At 45.3% G+C, this 15,670-nt stretch overlaps 1 protein-coding gene across 1 annotated transcript in view; it reads right to left on the bottom strand.

Moving 5' to 3' along the window:
* The window catches only part of LOC146866032 (annexin A1-like), a 141,859-nt gene that overhangs the window by 38,445 nt on the left and 87,744 nt on the right, over positions 1-15,670 (bottom strand). Inside the window, exon 9 of the mRNA XM_085633052.1 lies at positions 9,759-9,852. Within this exon, the coding sequence (XP_085489178.1) occupies positions 9,759-9,852 (94 nt within the window). The remainder of the gene's footprint in view (positions 1-9,758; positions 9,853-15,670) is intronic.

Here is a 15,670-nt window from a genome sequence, read left to right as displayed (position 1 = left end):
CATGCGTTGCACCTGTGTACCAAAGCTACAACAACGCTGGGGCCGCAGTAAGAAACCGATGCATCACCTCCACGAACAGCAAGAAAATGATGCATCACCTCTTCTCCAGTAAGGAACCGACGCATCGCTCCCCTGCGTGGCAGTAAGAAACCAACGCATCACCTCCCCTGAAGCAAGCAACCAATGCATCACCTTAACTGTGGCACTTTTTGCTTGTGATTTTGATGCATCCCTTGTACTTTGTGGTGAAAGTGATGCATCCATTGTTTCCTATGGACAAAACTGTTTTTGCCTTTTAAAAGTCATAGTTTGATATCTGTATTTTAGATTTTTGTTGTTTTGGCCTTGTTTGGTTTACCTAAAGATATGGGTTATATACAAACGGTTTATACATTGCCTGTGTAGTTTATCCTGACTGCTCTGTGCCAAGCTACCAAAGGGTGAGCACAGGCAAATTTAGTTGTGTACTTTACTGATCCTGACTAGAAGGAAGGGTCCCTACTTGGACAGGGGGAAAACCACTGCCAACTAGAGACCCCCATTTCTAACATTGGGAGCCAGTGGTGAGGATTAGGACCTGCATTTGTACTTGACCTACAGTGACTGGTGTACACCACTACTGAGTGCAGACCACTAAACAACCACATACTGTTTTTCTTCTTTTGGCTGTTTTCCATTTTGGGTATTTTTACAAAGTATTGAACTACCAATTTCATCATGTCTAAGGCAGCTTCAGTTCTTTCAATGGATTTTGAATTTGAGGAGGATAGGGTGGATTCCTATACAATGCCACAGTTGAAACAAATCTGCGATTTCCAATGAGAGGCCTCACCAGGAAGGATGAGCTTCAGAGGTGCTGAGGGCCTGGTTTGACGCTCGGAATGCTAATGGGCATTCAGTAGAGCCTGAGGAGGAGGCTGAGGATTTAAACATGCAGCAGGATGGGCCATTGGGCATGGACTTGCCCAGAGGGAGGGTGCCCTCTGGGGCAGGAAGCAGTGTCTCTTCAAAGCGGTTGTCTCCAGAGGAGGAGACAGAGAAAGGAAACAGAGTGCATGAGTTCGAGCTTGAGAAGCTCAGGATAGAACTGGAAAGGCAGAAACTAGCAATGGAGGAAAAGAAAATGCTGTTAGAGCATGAGAGAAGGTTAAAGGAGTTGTACATCAAGGCTAAGAGTGCAGAGTCCAGCTCAAATGGTGGCAGATTGTCTTTGGTGCACACAGAGGGGAGAGTACATATACCCAAAGAAGTGATAAAAGATTTATTTGAGGGAGATGACATTGGTCAGTGGTTTACAGCATATAAGATAGCTATGTTTTCCCACAGGATCCCTGAGAAAGATTTGGCAGTAGGGTTGTGGAGCCGCTTAACTGCAGAGAGGAGGGACACTTTGCTAGCTTTGCCTGAAGAGGAAAATATCTGGTATTCCCCTATGAAGTTTTATGTTCCATATAGGTACCCCAATATCAGCTCAGGTAATGAATGCACCTTTCACCTACATTCCCCTGATATTACAATGCATAACAGTTCTTAGTACTGACCTTTTACCTTGTTGTGGTAATGCCTAAAGATGCCATGTTTTTTTTTCCGAAAGCTTAAGCCTCATTCATTATGCATGCGGATTCTCGAAATCACATCAGGACAGCAGGCCTAATATCTCTTACATAATAACTATGTATAAGGGTAATTCCTTCTGTCATACTAGTCCGACATGACACAGCAAGGTATATCCCCTGGGGGTACCACTTTGGGTATATATACACCATATCTTGCTGAGGTAGTCAGAGGAGAAAAGGACACCCATGTCGATACACTGACACGATACGCTGAGGCTCCTGCACGCAGACACTCCAGCTCGCAGTGGTCTGACATCTCTTGGAGGCTGTCCATCTTGAGACCAAGATGAGGTCCCACAGTCTCTCACTTCAGGTAAAGGGGGTGACTTTATCCTAGAGGGATACACCTACATACATGCTAGGTACATCTAGTGAGGGTTGCATCGTAGGAGTACACATTTATTACTGTCATGTATTTTATATACTTGCCTGTATTTATTGTTTTAGCACGATGGTAGAAATCAACCATCCTTTTACTTTGTTAGTGCTTATAATCATTTATATCTGTTACTGTCTAATGGTTGTTTCAGCACACCTATTTTACACTAGAATGACGCTGGTTCAATAAGTGCTTATTGAAAAGCGTCCCCACCGTTTAGTCTCTGTATCTTTTTGAGACAAAGTGAGCACTAGTGACTGAGCGAAAAGTATCACACTGTTTCCACGATCTCTGATGGGACATGGTTGGCATGTTCAATAGTTGCCAAGAACTATTCTCCACTTGGCATGAGGGGTTTCTAGTGGCACTGTGAGGTAGCTAGTATACAAGCTAACATTGTCGGTAGGGGGGTCTAGAGTCAGTCCAGACACCAATCCTACAGTGTATGTTGTCTAAATGCTCAGATCCTATATAGGTTTATAGGAACTACACAACAGAAGGAGGCTCTGGTTGGAAGGTATGGGTTAACCTGAGAACTGTACAGACAGATGTTCAGGGTCTTCAAGAAAACGGAGCCACAGACATGGGTTGAGTATGTTTCTTTATTCTGCAGGATACTGGATGGTTGGGTGAAGGGCAGCAAGGTAACTGACTATCAGGGGGTTTATGATTTAATTGCACGGGAGCACTTGTCTAATAATAGTTTACCAGAGCTGCGCCAGCACTTGATTGACAGAAGGCTTACACAAAAGCAGGGGCGGCTGGTGACATTTGAAAATGGCGGGGCGTAAAAGTGCCCCGTAACAAAGTCGCGTCAAAACGCACTCTCAACCTAGGACCAAAACACCCCTTCCCCTCCATGGATTTTCTTCAAAACACTTGCAATCAAAATTAGACCTTCCCAACTCTGATCCCAGCTAAGTACATATCCCGCCATTTACAAATGTCACCAGCCGCCCCCATGCGTCACAAAATAACGCGCGACCAGAGGACCCTCCAACTAAAGTAAATAACTGTATTACAAAAGAACTTACACGCTAGCAATGCACAGTGCACAGGTACATCATAGACAAATCATAAGAAAGCCAGTAAACAGAGCTCTCTGCTATGACAATGTACAGGTACATCATAAAAGAACAAACAGACAGCAAGCACAAGAATGATAAACTCCAGATGCATCATAAAATAACCCACAAGTAGAGCACCCTGCCATACATAGGAATCGAAGAATCATGAAATAAACCACACAGCACCCTGCAATACACTGTAAAAGCACATCACCAGACAACTCATAGGCAGCAAGCAGAACACAGTACAATAACACTGTACCCGACAAACTGCCATAGCAGCGTTCTCTGTTGCTGCCTGCTGCAATAGCGACCTCTCCTGAGCAGCCCCCTTGTCTTCAAAATTATACTCTCAATGTAACCCTCCACAGTTTATTTGCGTCTGACCCGCTAAACTCCGCTAGTAATAATTTAAATACTTTCCCTCACTCCTTATGTCAGGGAACAATGCCTGGGAGCGCTCCCTTCCAGCCCCGCGTGGCTGGGTGCAGCTTCCTGACAAGCAGGTACAAAGGGCACGGGATTGACTCTGTCACTCACGGCGCCCAATGAAGATGGCATCATTACTTAACAAAACTGATTAGCAAAAAATTCATTTCACCCCAAGATGCTTTCCGGCATTCTCGCTGATTAGTAAGACCCGTAGGGCACTGAACAAACATTTTCAAGAAAATAAACTATACCCAGAGGCCACCCGGCATCTCATGGTCAGAGAAAAATATTCACTAATATTGAAAAAGGATTCGAGCAGAAAAAAGAGTAAAAGCTGCACTTCATGTATTATTAAAAATTAAAAAACACTTACCTGACCGCCTCTTCTCCTGGTCCGCGTTTGGCGCCTCTCTCTGCCCCTTCAAACGGTCCAAAACACCACGTCCACGTGACGTGACGCAAGTGACTGCAACCTGGCCCTCAGCCAATCCTGGCGCTGCAGCAGCGCCAGGATTGGCTGACGGCACCGCCTACTCCTCGCCCGCCGCCTGCCCATTAGGAGACCGAGGGGCTCCTAATGGGCATGCGCAAGACAGCAAAAATACAAGTACGCATGACTGGGCACGGAGTAAAAATTAAGCTCCATGCCCACTCATGCGCACTTGTGCTGACTTTCCCAAATGCCTCTGACAATGATGTCAGTCAACATGACGCCGGACCGCCCACGGTCCGACGTCATGCTGACTGCCATTCACAGAGGGAGCTAGGAGGGAGCTGCGGGCGCGGGCGGGGTGGCTACGCCCCCACGCCCCTATGGACGCACCGCGCCTGCACAAAAGAGTCCCAATCCAGTTCCCAGGATAAGCATTCCCATCCCCCAGGTGATAAGAAACAATGGAATCCTGCCAGGTAGCCTGCAGGGGGTTTCCCGCAAGTGTTTTGCATTTGATCAGGAGGGTCACATAAGGGGGGACCCCAAGTGTCTCAAGTCCACAACGACACCCACTGCTGCACGGTCATGGGGGTTGGCTAGTGTAGCGCTTGGGGAGGGGTTGGTTCCACATGAAGGGTGGGAGCCAGCTGAGATGACCCTTGTCTCAATAGGGGACAGTGGGATGGTCGAGGGGAACTTCTCTGTCCTAGAACTCTAAGAAATATGGGCAGTGGTTGACCATCAATGGGCTGAGAGTGGAGGCTCTGAGAGACACTGAAGCCAGTGTGACATCCGTCTGGTGTCAGCTGGTGTCTGAAGAGCAGGTAATCCCCAGTGTATTTCACCAAGTAGTTGCTGCATACAACTAAGTGCGACTGTGTAAGGTAGGGATGCCCTTCTCTTGTCAGTTTCCGGCAGCAGGCTGTAGACCAGACAGCTGGTGATCAGTCTGGATCAAATTGGATCTACTGGGAGAATGGTTTCCTCTATAGTGAGCCTCAGGTTGCTGAACCTGGGTTAGCCTGTATGCTGGGGGCACCCCAGAAGTTCAGAGCCTTCCTACTGGAGCTGGCTCATGATGTGCCTTTGGAAGGACATTTGGGGTAGGTCAAACCTTTGAAAGTATTGTCACCCACTTTTTCTGGACCCATATGCGAAGGCAAGTGGTAAGAGTGGGAGGAGCTGTAAGGCCCCTCTCCAACCTTTCCCTGTGCTCAGCACCCATTTTAAGAGGGTGGGAATTGATACTGTGGGGCTTCTGGATCCCAAGACAACCATGTGCAACAGGTATATCCTGGTCTTGGTGGACCATGCCCCCCAGTTCCCGGAGGCCATCCCTCTGAGGACAACAACGGCTTACGTGGGGAGCCAGGCATTGATGAAGTCTGAAGTGAACATGCTACTGGTGATGTAATGGAGGAGGAAAGTGAGCCTCTTCCTGGCCTCCTGTCTGCCCAGGAGCATGATGGGACCGTGGAGGGCGTGAGCCTCTCCCCAACACTGACCCCAGAGCAGCAGAGGGACTGTCGCCATTTGTTCACCTTACTGTTCTCCTTGACCCCAAGAGTCAACCAGTGGTGTATCCATTATGTGGATACTGGGGATAGTCCACCTGTGAAGCACATGATTTACAGGCTGACTGACAAAGTCAAAGCCAGCATCAAGGATGAGGTTTCCAAGATGCTGGTTCTTGGGCGGATAGAGCCCTCCAGCAGTCCTTGGGGCAGCCCAGTGGTCTTGGTCCCAAAGGCTACTGCACCCGGTGCCACAACTGAACTTTGGTTTTGTGTGGATTAATGTGGGCTCAATGCGGTCACCAGGACTGACGCACACCCCATCCCCAGAGCTGATGAGCTCATAGGTCAGTTGGGAGCTGCCAAGTTCCTCAGCACATTTGATTTAATGTCTTGGTACTGGCAGATTGCCTTGACTGATGGAGCGAAAGAGAGGTTGGTGTTCTCAACGCCAGAGGGGAACCACCAGGTCCGGGTGATGCCCCTTGGGTTGAAAAACGCCGCTGCCACCTTTCAAAGGTTAGTCAACAAGGTGTTGGCTGAACTGGAGGGTTTCAGCACAACCTACCATGACATTGCAGATTTCAGCTCCAGCTGGGAGGATCACTTGCAAAACCTTTGGAAAGTGTTGAAGGATCTGCAGAAGGCAGGCCTCATGATCAAGGCCAGTAAGTGCCAGATCGGACAGGGGTCTGTGTGTACTTATGGCACCAGGTAGAAAGGGGCCAGGTGGTGCCCCTACAACCTAAGATTGACACCATTGTGGATAGGGATCCCCCAAGACCCAGAAGATGTGAGAGCCTTTTTCGGTCTCACCGGCTATTAGAGGAGGTTTGTCAAGGGTTATGGCACCATTGTTGCCATAGCTCCTTCAGCGCCCAGACCCCAGCAAAAGCTTTGCACTCAATTGCACTCCACCACTTCTACTTGGGAAGTAACCTCCTACTAATGAAGGCTACAGGTTGATCCAGGCCCTCATCATTCAGCTGTGAGAATACCGCAACCACACCATGTTCTGAAGCATCTATCTGTACCACAAATTCTTGGGAGAAGTTGGGTGCCTTGAGTACAGGCGCAGTGCACATGGCAGCTTTCAGAGTATCAAAAGCAGTCTGGCAGGCATCAGTCCAGATCACCTTTCTTGGCTGCTTCCTGGAAGCCAGCTCAGTGAAGGGGGCAACAATGGTGCCACAGCCCTTGACAACTCTATTGTAAGAGCCGGTGAGACCTAAAAAAGCTCTCATATCTGTATGTGTCTTGGAGGGCTCCCAAGCCAGATTGGTGTCAATCTTAGGGTGTAGGGTCACAAACTGCCCGCTTTCTTCCAGGTGTCCAAAGTAAACCACAGACCCCTGCCCCATCTGGCAGTCACTGGCCTTGATCATGAGTCCTGCCTTCTTCAGAGCCTTCAACACTTACCAAAGGTGGTGCAGGGGTGCAGATTCATGTTCCATTCTGCATGGATTGCCTGGGCGATACTTTGATCAACGTGTGTTTGACTAGGTGTCTCATTCTTTCGAGAGGCTCCCCTGCATCATTCCCCTATCATCGATTGTTCCTTTTGTGCCCTCAGTTCGGTGGACCAACTGCCCTCTCCTCACCCGGCCTGACGACTTCAGGTTGCCAGGTAGTATTGCCAGAATAGGACCTGGTTGGTGGGAGTTTGTGACTGGGCTAGGGAAAGCTGCTGAAAGTCGTCAGAAGCGGGTCAAGAGACTGCGTGATCCCCTTGTCCTTTAAAAAACTGAGCTGGGGTCGGAAGGCACAGTGTGGAATCTTTTGATTGAATGACTGTCACCCTCAGCCCTCTTCTGCTCCACATACCGTGGGTAAACTTCCAGAGTAGCAGCCAAAACTCCATTTGTCGACTGCTGCCTAATTAGCCCTGCTACCTACCTCAACTTCTCCCCTTGAACACTGAATAAGTATGACTCATGCCTGCTGCAATCGGCCTAGTAGCAAGGTGAAGAACTTTTTTATCTCCAGCCCATCGGTGTAGTTTATTTGGGGTTAGGTGAATGGTGGTGGAGGGCTTGGGACTCGGGGTCTGCATGTGAATTATAAACTGACCTGCGGGATATCAGTTGCACCGCACTACGGTGCTGTGTGCATGTGTGTGCGAGCACGCTCAATACGGGCCTAACTGATATCCGGGGCACTCCATATTGGTGCTGAGTGAGTGTGTGTGAGTGACTGCCTGTTATTAATTACACAGAACGGCGGTGTTGCTTTACATGTTGATTCCTTACCAAAACAATACTGCGGTTGATATTGTTTTTTACCCGTGTGGCCTGTGCCCACTGTGCTGTTTAAAAGTGTTATAATTATATGTGTGCACACATTTTTGATATTGTTGTGATCTGGAGTGCACCCTATAACTGTGTGGTACTGAATTCTAATAATTGCCAGGGTGGGCCTCGTTCTGACATTATAATATTGCCTGCAGAATTCCGCAATACCCAACACAAAAATAAAGAATACTGTAATACCTGTACCTCATGGAGGGGCCTATTCATAAACTGCATTTTGTAGTATGTTTAGTAGTACACCAATAGTACTAGTAACGTAATACAAAATGCTATTCACCTTTTCCTCTCCTATCTTTCTGTTTGTGTAGTCCTGCATCCCAACTGTGGAGTCTCAGCACACATAACAATATGTTTTAGTAGTAAATGTGTGGGGGGGGGCAGGGAGGAGTGCTGGAAAACGGGGGACACTTACTAATAAAGTGAAGGGGTTAAAGGAAGAGTAAGGAGGGTTTAAGGGAGGGCTATGGAGGGGTTTGGGCAGAAAAGTAAATCCACCCAAAAAAGAGTAAGCCCATTCCTATTGACACACTGCACTTCCAAAGTTAGAACAACCAAAAAGGACCCACAACAGTATCAAATGTCCCTGATGGAAGAGATCTCCCTCTGGTAAGTTACAAGTGTATTATTTTTTAATTTTAATTTTATATTATAAATATGGAATAAAATAAATGAAATGTTACAGCATTAATAGCTTAATTTAAATTTTAAATCTAATTATCTTGAATACATTCAATTACATTTAAATTATTTTTTTAGATTTAGAAAAATATTCAAACAACATAAATAAAGATATTTTTGATTATGTAATAATGATTATTCAAAGTGATGTATAGAATTAAAGTATATTTAAGTAATTTACTTATTTTTAATAAAGTCAATTTACATTAATTTGTAGATTTGAAAAATGTTATTAAAATATGTTATAATACATCTTAAATATTTCTTTTTTTGTGGATTGTTTTACGATAAATTCAATGTATTAATATATTTATAACTCATTTACATATTGTAATGTAATTTAGCTTCATTTACTCTGGGGTTTTATTTTAAGTGTCTATTTTCATTTTTTTCTATGGGAGGGTGTTGCAGTATCAGTGGTTAGCCAAGTCTTGGGCAGGGCTTACAACTGCTACCTTCCAGCTGTAGTAAATGTATTCTCATGCATTTGGCTCGAACCCCTGATTCAAGGGGATGGAGGCATGTAAGTCTACACTTTTGTCTAATTATGAATTGTTGTTTTAGGCTATTCAGAAAAAATCCATTTTATGAACTGTGTATATATTTCTATAAGAGTTTATTTCTTGGAAATAAAGTATTTTGACTTTGACCAATTTTACACTTGTAAATGGTGAATAGCCCAAAGTAGTAAAGTTACTCAAAAGTGTAAGAGTAAACCTATTTGTGTCAATTTACTTACTTGTAAGCAGTGCTTAATTTGTGCCAGTGGTTTCCGGTGCTCGGCACCAGCACTCAATTGTCAACACTGGCACTTATGACAGCTGCCACATGGAGGCTCTGTTTGTGTAATTTAGAGATGAGCAGAACAACAGTTGTTTATTAATCCAATATAAATTCAAAACCACTAAGAAGTGCCACCAAAGCCTCTCTTACCTCATTGAGGGAAAGGAATAGTCTGATTTCCCACATTTGTAGGAGTGTGATGGTTGGTAGTTGTGTAGGTACTGTCATTGCCAGCACTGGCAATGGGTGGTGCAAGCTGCGGTGACCTCCTGACGAGGGATCTGGCCCTTATTGTTTTACAAATTCAGCACTGCTTGTAAGTATATCTTTATGAACGGACCCCTTAGACTACAGCCTTAAAATGCATATTTCTACTGTAAACGGTTAGTTATGTCAAATCAAACAGTTGTGCGGATACTTTAACGTCCAAGAAGCTCATCTTATCAATGTAGGGAAACTCACAAAATATTCTCTTGAGGTTGTGCACATATTCAAACTTGTGTTTATTGATTTTGGGTTGTATAAGAAATGTGTGAATGATACATACCCTTACGAAGGTGCGGGTAGCTTCTTGAAGTTAGGATGTTGATGAAAGCATTAATATCTGTTCCTTTCTTCCTTTCACCAGCATCATACAAAGCCTATTTGATAATGTAAAGACAATAAACTTCAAATTATTATTGGTTTTTGAAAAAATGTTTCATGCACTGCTCAGATGAACATACATTGATTGCCCTTGTGAATAGTAAGGTTAAGATAAAATAAAATAGGCAATATATCCACAGATCAGTAGTTGCATCAGTAAGCAAAGAGACAAAGTGCAATTCCCCCAATATGTTTTTTTAAGGTCAATATAGTATGTATGTGAACTGAAGCATGCTTACACATGATAGATGACCCTTGCTTCATACACAGTAGCTAATCACCTACAGTTTTTTTGGTCTGTGTTTTATAGTAATAGTAGCTTATGTTTTTATATATTACCTCATACAGCATACTATCAGCCATCGTAAAGATGCTAATTTTACAATCCTTTGAATAATACGAGGCTTAAGGGATCATTGATAGGACTCATGCTTGTGTTCTTGAGATCACAACAGATGTGAAAAGCACATATTTAATTTATTGAGCTATTCATATGGCTCAAGATATGTGACAAGACGTGTGAAATAGAGCACTGCAGCTTTGCCCAGCCAGCACTGCAGCTATGCCCAGCCTAAGAAGGTCATCCAGATGAAACTATCAGAACTGTTTTCATAATTGTTGGTCCTCTGCTCCCGATTGTGTAGTAGTTTGTGCCACACTAAAATGCTTTATAAGCCTTCTTCTGTTTGTAAGTATGCATAGAAAACACCAATGGAAAGGCATGAGAGAGTTGAGCGGTGAGTGTCAAGAACAGTTAAAGAAAATTAATGCAGTGGTGTAGACAGGATTTATGACAATGGGGGGAGGAGGAGGAAAGTAGAGGCAGAAAGAGGCAAATAAAAAATAAGAGAAAAAGAAAAATAAGAACTGGGAGAGAAAGAAAGAAAGAAAGAAAGAAAGAAAGGAAGACAGAAAGACAGAAAGAAAGAAAGAAAGACAGAAAGAAAGAAAGAAAGAAAGAAAGAAAGAAAGACAGAAAGACAGAAAGAAAGAAAGAAAGAAAGAAAGAAAGAAAGAAAGAAAGAAAGAAAGAAAGAAAGAAAGAAAGAAAGAAAGAACAGACAAAGGAAAGAGAGGATAGAAAGTGTACCAGAACGAAAAGGAGAAAAAAGAAAAGAAACATGAACAAATACAAAAAAGAAAGACGTGGAAAGAAAGAAAAGAAAGAATGAGAGAAGGAAAGATAAGGAGAAACAAATGAGAGAAGAAAGAAGAGAGATTAGGAAAGAAAAAGGGAAAAAGAAAACCAAATGAGAAATGGGTAAGAAAGTGACAACAAAAAAAAGAGGAATAGAATAATATAAAATAAGGAATAGGAGGGTCATAAAATGAAAAAGAGATCACTATTTTTAGAAAAAATAACAGACAATGAAAGGAGAAATAATGAATGAGGGACAAAAGAAATGAGTTAAGAATGAAAGAAAGTAAGAACAAGAGTAAAAGAAGAAAGAAGAAACGGCAGGAAGAAAGAAAGAATGAGAAAGAAATAATGAAAGATGGAACAAGGGAATAATTACTGCTGTACGGACAAGACGAAAAGAAAGAAAGACGACGATTAAATAAAAGAAAGCAGAGTGAAACAGAAAAAGAATTTGAAATACGTAGGCAAACAAGGAATGGAAATGTATGAAGTGGAAAAAGTTAGGAGGAGTTGAGAAATTAGCTCTGAGACAAAGCAGACAAATGGCAAGGAGAGGGCAAGGAAAATTGAAAAAGAAATAATAAATCCAAGGTGCAAGTTAAAGAGAATGTAGGAGAGGAGGATCTGCACTTATGTTGCCCCCACTTTTTTCTGATGTTAACACTGGTTTCTGGCTATAGTCTGGCTGGGTCCCAGCTAATCAGGGCCCCAGTCTCTCTGTTCTCTCTAAACAACTTGGAGTGCATATTAGATGCACTAGTGATTGGATACTGTGGTACCTTATGAGCCCCTAGTATATGGTACCATAGGTACCAAGGGCATAGGTACTTCACAGGCCTACCATGGGCTGAAGCATGTATTATGCTACCCCTGGGAAGCAGACTAAATCTGACACCGCAGGCCTGCTACTGCAGCCTGGGTGAGGTAGTGTTAGCACTTCTCACTGAGGTATAGGTACCCTATATCTCACCTTACACACACATATAAACCTATCAGTCACCCCTAAGGCAGGCCCTATCAATCCTGAGGGTAGGTTGCTTGGTTTACAAGTGAGGGTGTGTGTCTGCATGAGCAGGACCCCTCTGCAGTTGGCAGAGTCTATTCTCTGTGGCTGTTTGTGGATGCAGTTAAACCATATACTCTTAAGTGCATTATAACCTTGCTGTAAATGCTAACTCTGGGATGGCTGCATCAAAACATGTCGTGTTTGGTGTCAAACGCTTTGGAATCATACCCCCACACCAGTAACTGGTGTGGGAGTATGGCCCCACCCTTCTAGAGGGATAGACATGTACCTACTGTGGAAACATGGTAGAATCCTGAAAGAGCCCTGGAATCACAAAATGGATGCCACCAGCACAGACACTGGGCTGCCCTCCTGCTGCTGACCGAAACTCGCAGTGGAGGAGGCCCAACAATAGGCATCCTGTCACAGGGAGGTGTCACTTCCTTCCAGACAGGATTTAGTGTATTGGGGCTGGGTGGGTGCACTCCTAGAGTGCTTTGAAGTCCTGCACTGGGGGAGCAGTAGGCTCCTCTGTGCATATGCCAGCTCAAACCGGTTCAGGGGCTACCCGCCCCTGCTTCGGCGCGAAACTGGACAAAGGAAAGTGGGTGTAACCACCCACTCCCCTGACCCTCCCAGAGGAGTGGTCATAGAGCTAGTCCCTCCCTTTCTTTTAGTATAAGATAATGCCATTGCAAGTTAGATATCCCTGGACGACACTCTACAAGAAAAATCCTGGACCTTCGATGTTCCACTACCTTTGGAAGACTGAAGAATCTCCCTTGGAGTCAAGGAGTGACTCCCATGCTTGGCAGGCACCAAAACTTTGACTCAACGGTCGCAAAGTTTCCCGCTCCCGCCGGAGTCCAAAGTCCCTGCAGCCCCGAAAGTGGATTTCCTGACTTCTCAACGGCCATTGTGAGTCCCCAGCAAACCTGAGGCAAGTGGACCCCACGAGTGACGAGGAACCGCAATACCCAGGTACCGTGCACTATTTTGAGTGCAATCCCTTCACGATGTTCTACGAACTTGTGCATTGGACCACGTATGGTCCAAGCCTCCAGCAGGCTTTCCACTGAAGATCAGAGGCCTACCTTGTCCCGGGTGACCGTGGGCTCCTGTGAAGTGAATCTTCCTGAGGCATATTTGTAATCCCTTGCCCGTTGGCTTGTGGGTCCTCTGAAGACTTTTCTACAGAACCAAAGGGCTCCCCTGGTTACTCCAGGCCTGCCCTGACTTAACCTTGCTGGGTGAGTTCCTCAGTCCTTGTTGGTCTGCACCGCTGACTTTCTTCACATTCCACGAGACTTGCTGTTGCCAAGGCTTGTTGGCTCCAATACGGTTGCCGACACCTCAGTAAGTTGCAGACATCATGGGCCACTCCGAATCCAGCTCCTGGTTGTCATCAACTCCTCCTGGACCTTGTGGCTGAAGAGTCAGGACACCCGTGATCACCTAAAATCACCCGACAACTGTGGGCATCCATCTTCCTGGTCACTGGCAAGTGACTTTGAACACTGTCTCCTCTGCTTTCAGGTCTTCTTTCTTCAGAATCCAGCCTTTGATTCCACCGGACACTTCTCCAGTCTTCACAAGCAGCAAGTATTCTTTGGCTCCCATTGAAAACGACACCGCGACCCGACACCAAACGACACCTATGCACCCGGCTTCCCTGGGTGAGGTAACTCGTGCACTCTGGTGCTCTTGTGTGTGTTGGCCCTCGAACTACTTACCTTGTAAGTGACTTGCTTGTAGACTCTCCCGAAGTACCCTAGAACTTTAAAATTCTAACCGCTACTTGCTCCATTGAAGTCTATTGGGATCCGCGGCTGTGTTCTCACACTGCATGCGTCTCCCGTGGGTCCTTTACTTACCTTCCCTGGGTGGATTAGTGAGGCCCCAGTGCTTCTGAAAACCATAGGCCTTCTCCCTTCTCAAGTCATTCTTCCTATACCTCTTTTTTAGTATATGGTCTGGTTCGCCCCTAGGGCCCCAGCCATATAAGTGCTTAATTTGTTGTGAAACATTGATTTGTGCATATGTTCCTGACTTCTAATCTCACAGAGCACAGCAGGAAAAAGAGTGGTGAGCCAAACAATCATGTATACTTAAGCTTAGGCTTCAGGCTTCAGGAAGAACAACAGCACCAAAACTGCCCTTCTCACTGCGACAGACGTCATCCACTCCCTCCTCAACAGGGGAGAGACTGTAGCCCTCATCCTCTTGGACCTCTCTGCGGCCTTTGGCACAGTCTCTCATCATATCCTAGCCCGTAGATTCCACAACCCAGGAATCCGGAACAAGGTTCTTGACTGGATCCGCTCATTCCTCTCCGATCAAACGCAACGGGTCAGACTCCCCCTTTTTCTCTCAGAACCCACACCGACCACCTGCGTAGTCCCCAAAGGATCCTCCATCAGCCTAACCCTGTTCAACGACTACATGGCACCGCTCGCATCCATCATCGGATTTTACGGACTTAACATTGTATCATACACAGACGACACCCAACTCATCCTCTCCCTATCCAACTAACCCAACATCACTAAACACATCTTTCAGGATGGAATGGAAGCAGTTACTAGGTGGATAAAGAACTGCCCAAAACGCAACACAGACAAAACCGAGGTGTTCATCATGGGCCAACACAAGACACCTGGTGGCCCCCTGCCCTCGGGAACTATCCCTCCCCCACAAACCACGCACGCAACCTCTGTATCATTCTGGACTCTGAACTCAAAGCAGACTGCCAGATAAACTCTGCCACCTCTTCCTGCTACCACCTCCTCTGCCTGCTCCGAAAGACCTTCACACACGCCCTCATCAGCAGCAGACTGGACTATGGCAATGCACTCTACGCCAGGATCAACAAGAACCTCACCCGCAAACTCCAGAATGTCCAGAATGCCGCCGCCAGACTGGTCCTCAACCTACTGTGCCACTGCCACGTCAGCCAACATCTACGGACACTACTCTGGCTCCCTGTTGAGAAGACAATCACCTTCCAACTTCTCACCCATTCCCACAACACCAGACCCGCCTACATGAACCACGCACCCCAAAGATCCCTCTGCTCGGCCCAATTTTCTAAATTGGTGTGGGACTTTTCTTTTGTTGCTGTTTGAGGGCTGCATGAATACTTAACAAAGGGCCTCTAAGTTAGGCCTGACTCCTTTTGTGTCAAGCTACCAAATGGTTGAGCACAGGTTAATTTAATGACTTTTATTATTCAGCCTAACAAGGATTGTGCCTGTTGCTTGAGTAGGGTTTTCACCCTGCCTCAAACAATTAACTCTAAGTTAGGCATGACTGCTTAAATCTGATAGCTTTTATGACAAGCTACCAGAGGGTTAAGCACAGGTTAATTTAGAGACTTTTGTGGTTCACCCTAAAAGGATTGTGGTTGTTGCTTGACTATGGTTTTCACCACTCCTCAATCAATAACCCAATTTCTTGCAGACCTCTTCTGGTAGCAATTAACACAAATCATTTGCTTCAAACAAGTATTTTACCATTTCTTCTGAATCACTTAGGTTAGTTTTTGAAAATGTTGCAAACTGATACCATGATATTTAGCAAGATCAACCATTCTGTTCCGCTATTTGATGTCATTGTTGCACTTTTTGTCAGAACATCACTAGAGCATTAAAGTTGCTTAGTGCCTTTC

The sequence above is a fragment of the Triturus cristatus genome, chromosome 2_1 (genome assembly GCF_964204655.1).
Source record: "Triturus cristatus chromosome 2_1, aTriCri1.1, whole genome shotgun sequence".
NCBI lineage: Eukaryota > Metazoa > Chordata > Amphibia > Caudata > Salamandridae > Triturus > Triturus cristatus.
The sequence above is the reverse complement of the archived record's forward strand: the minus strand, read 5'-3'. Positions and strand labels throughout refer to the sequence as shown.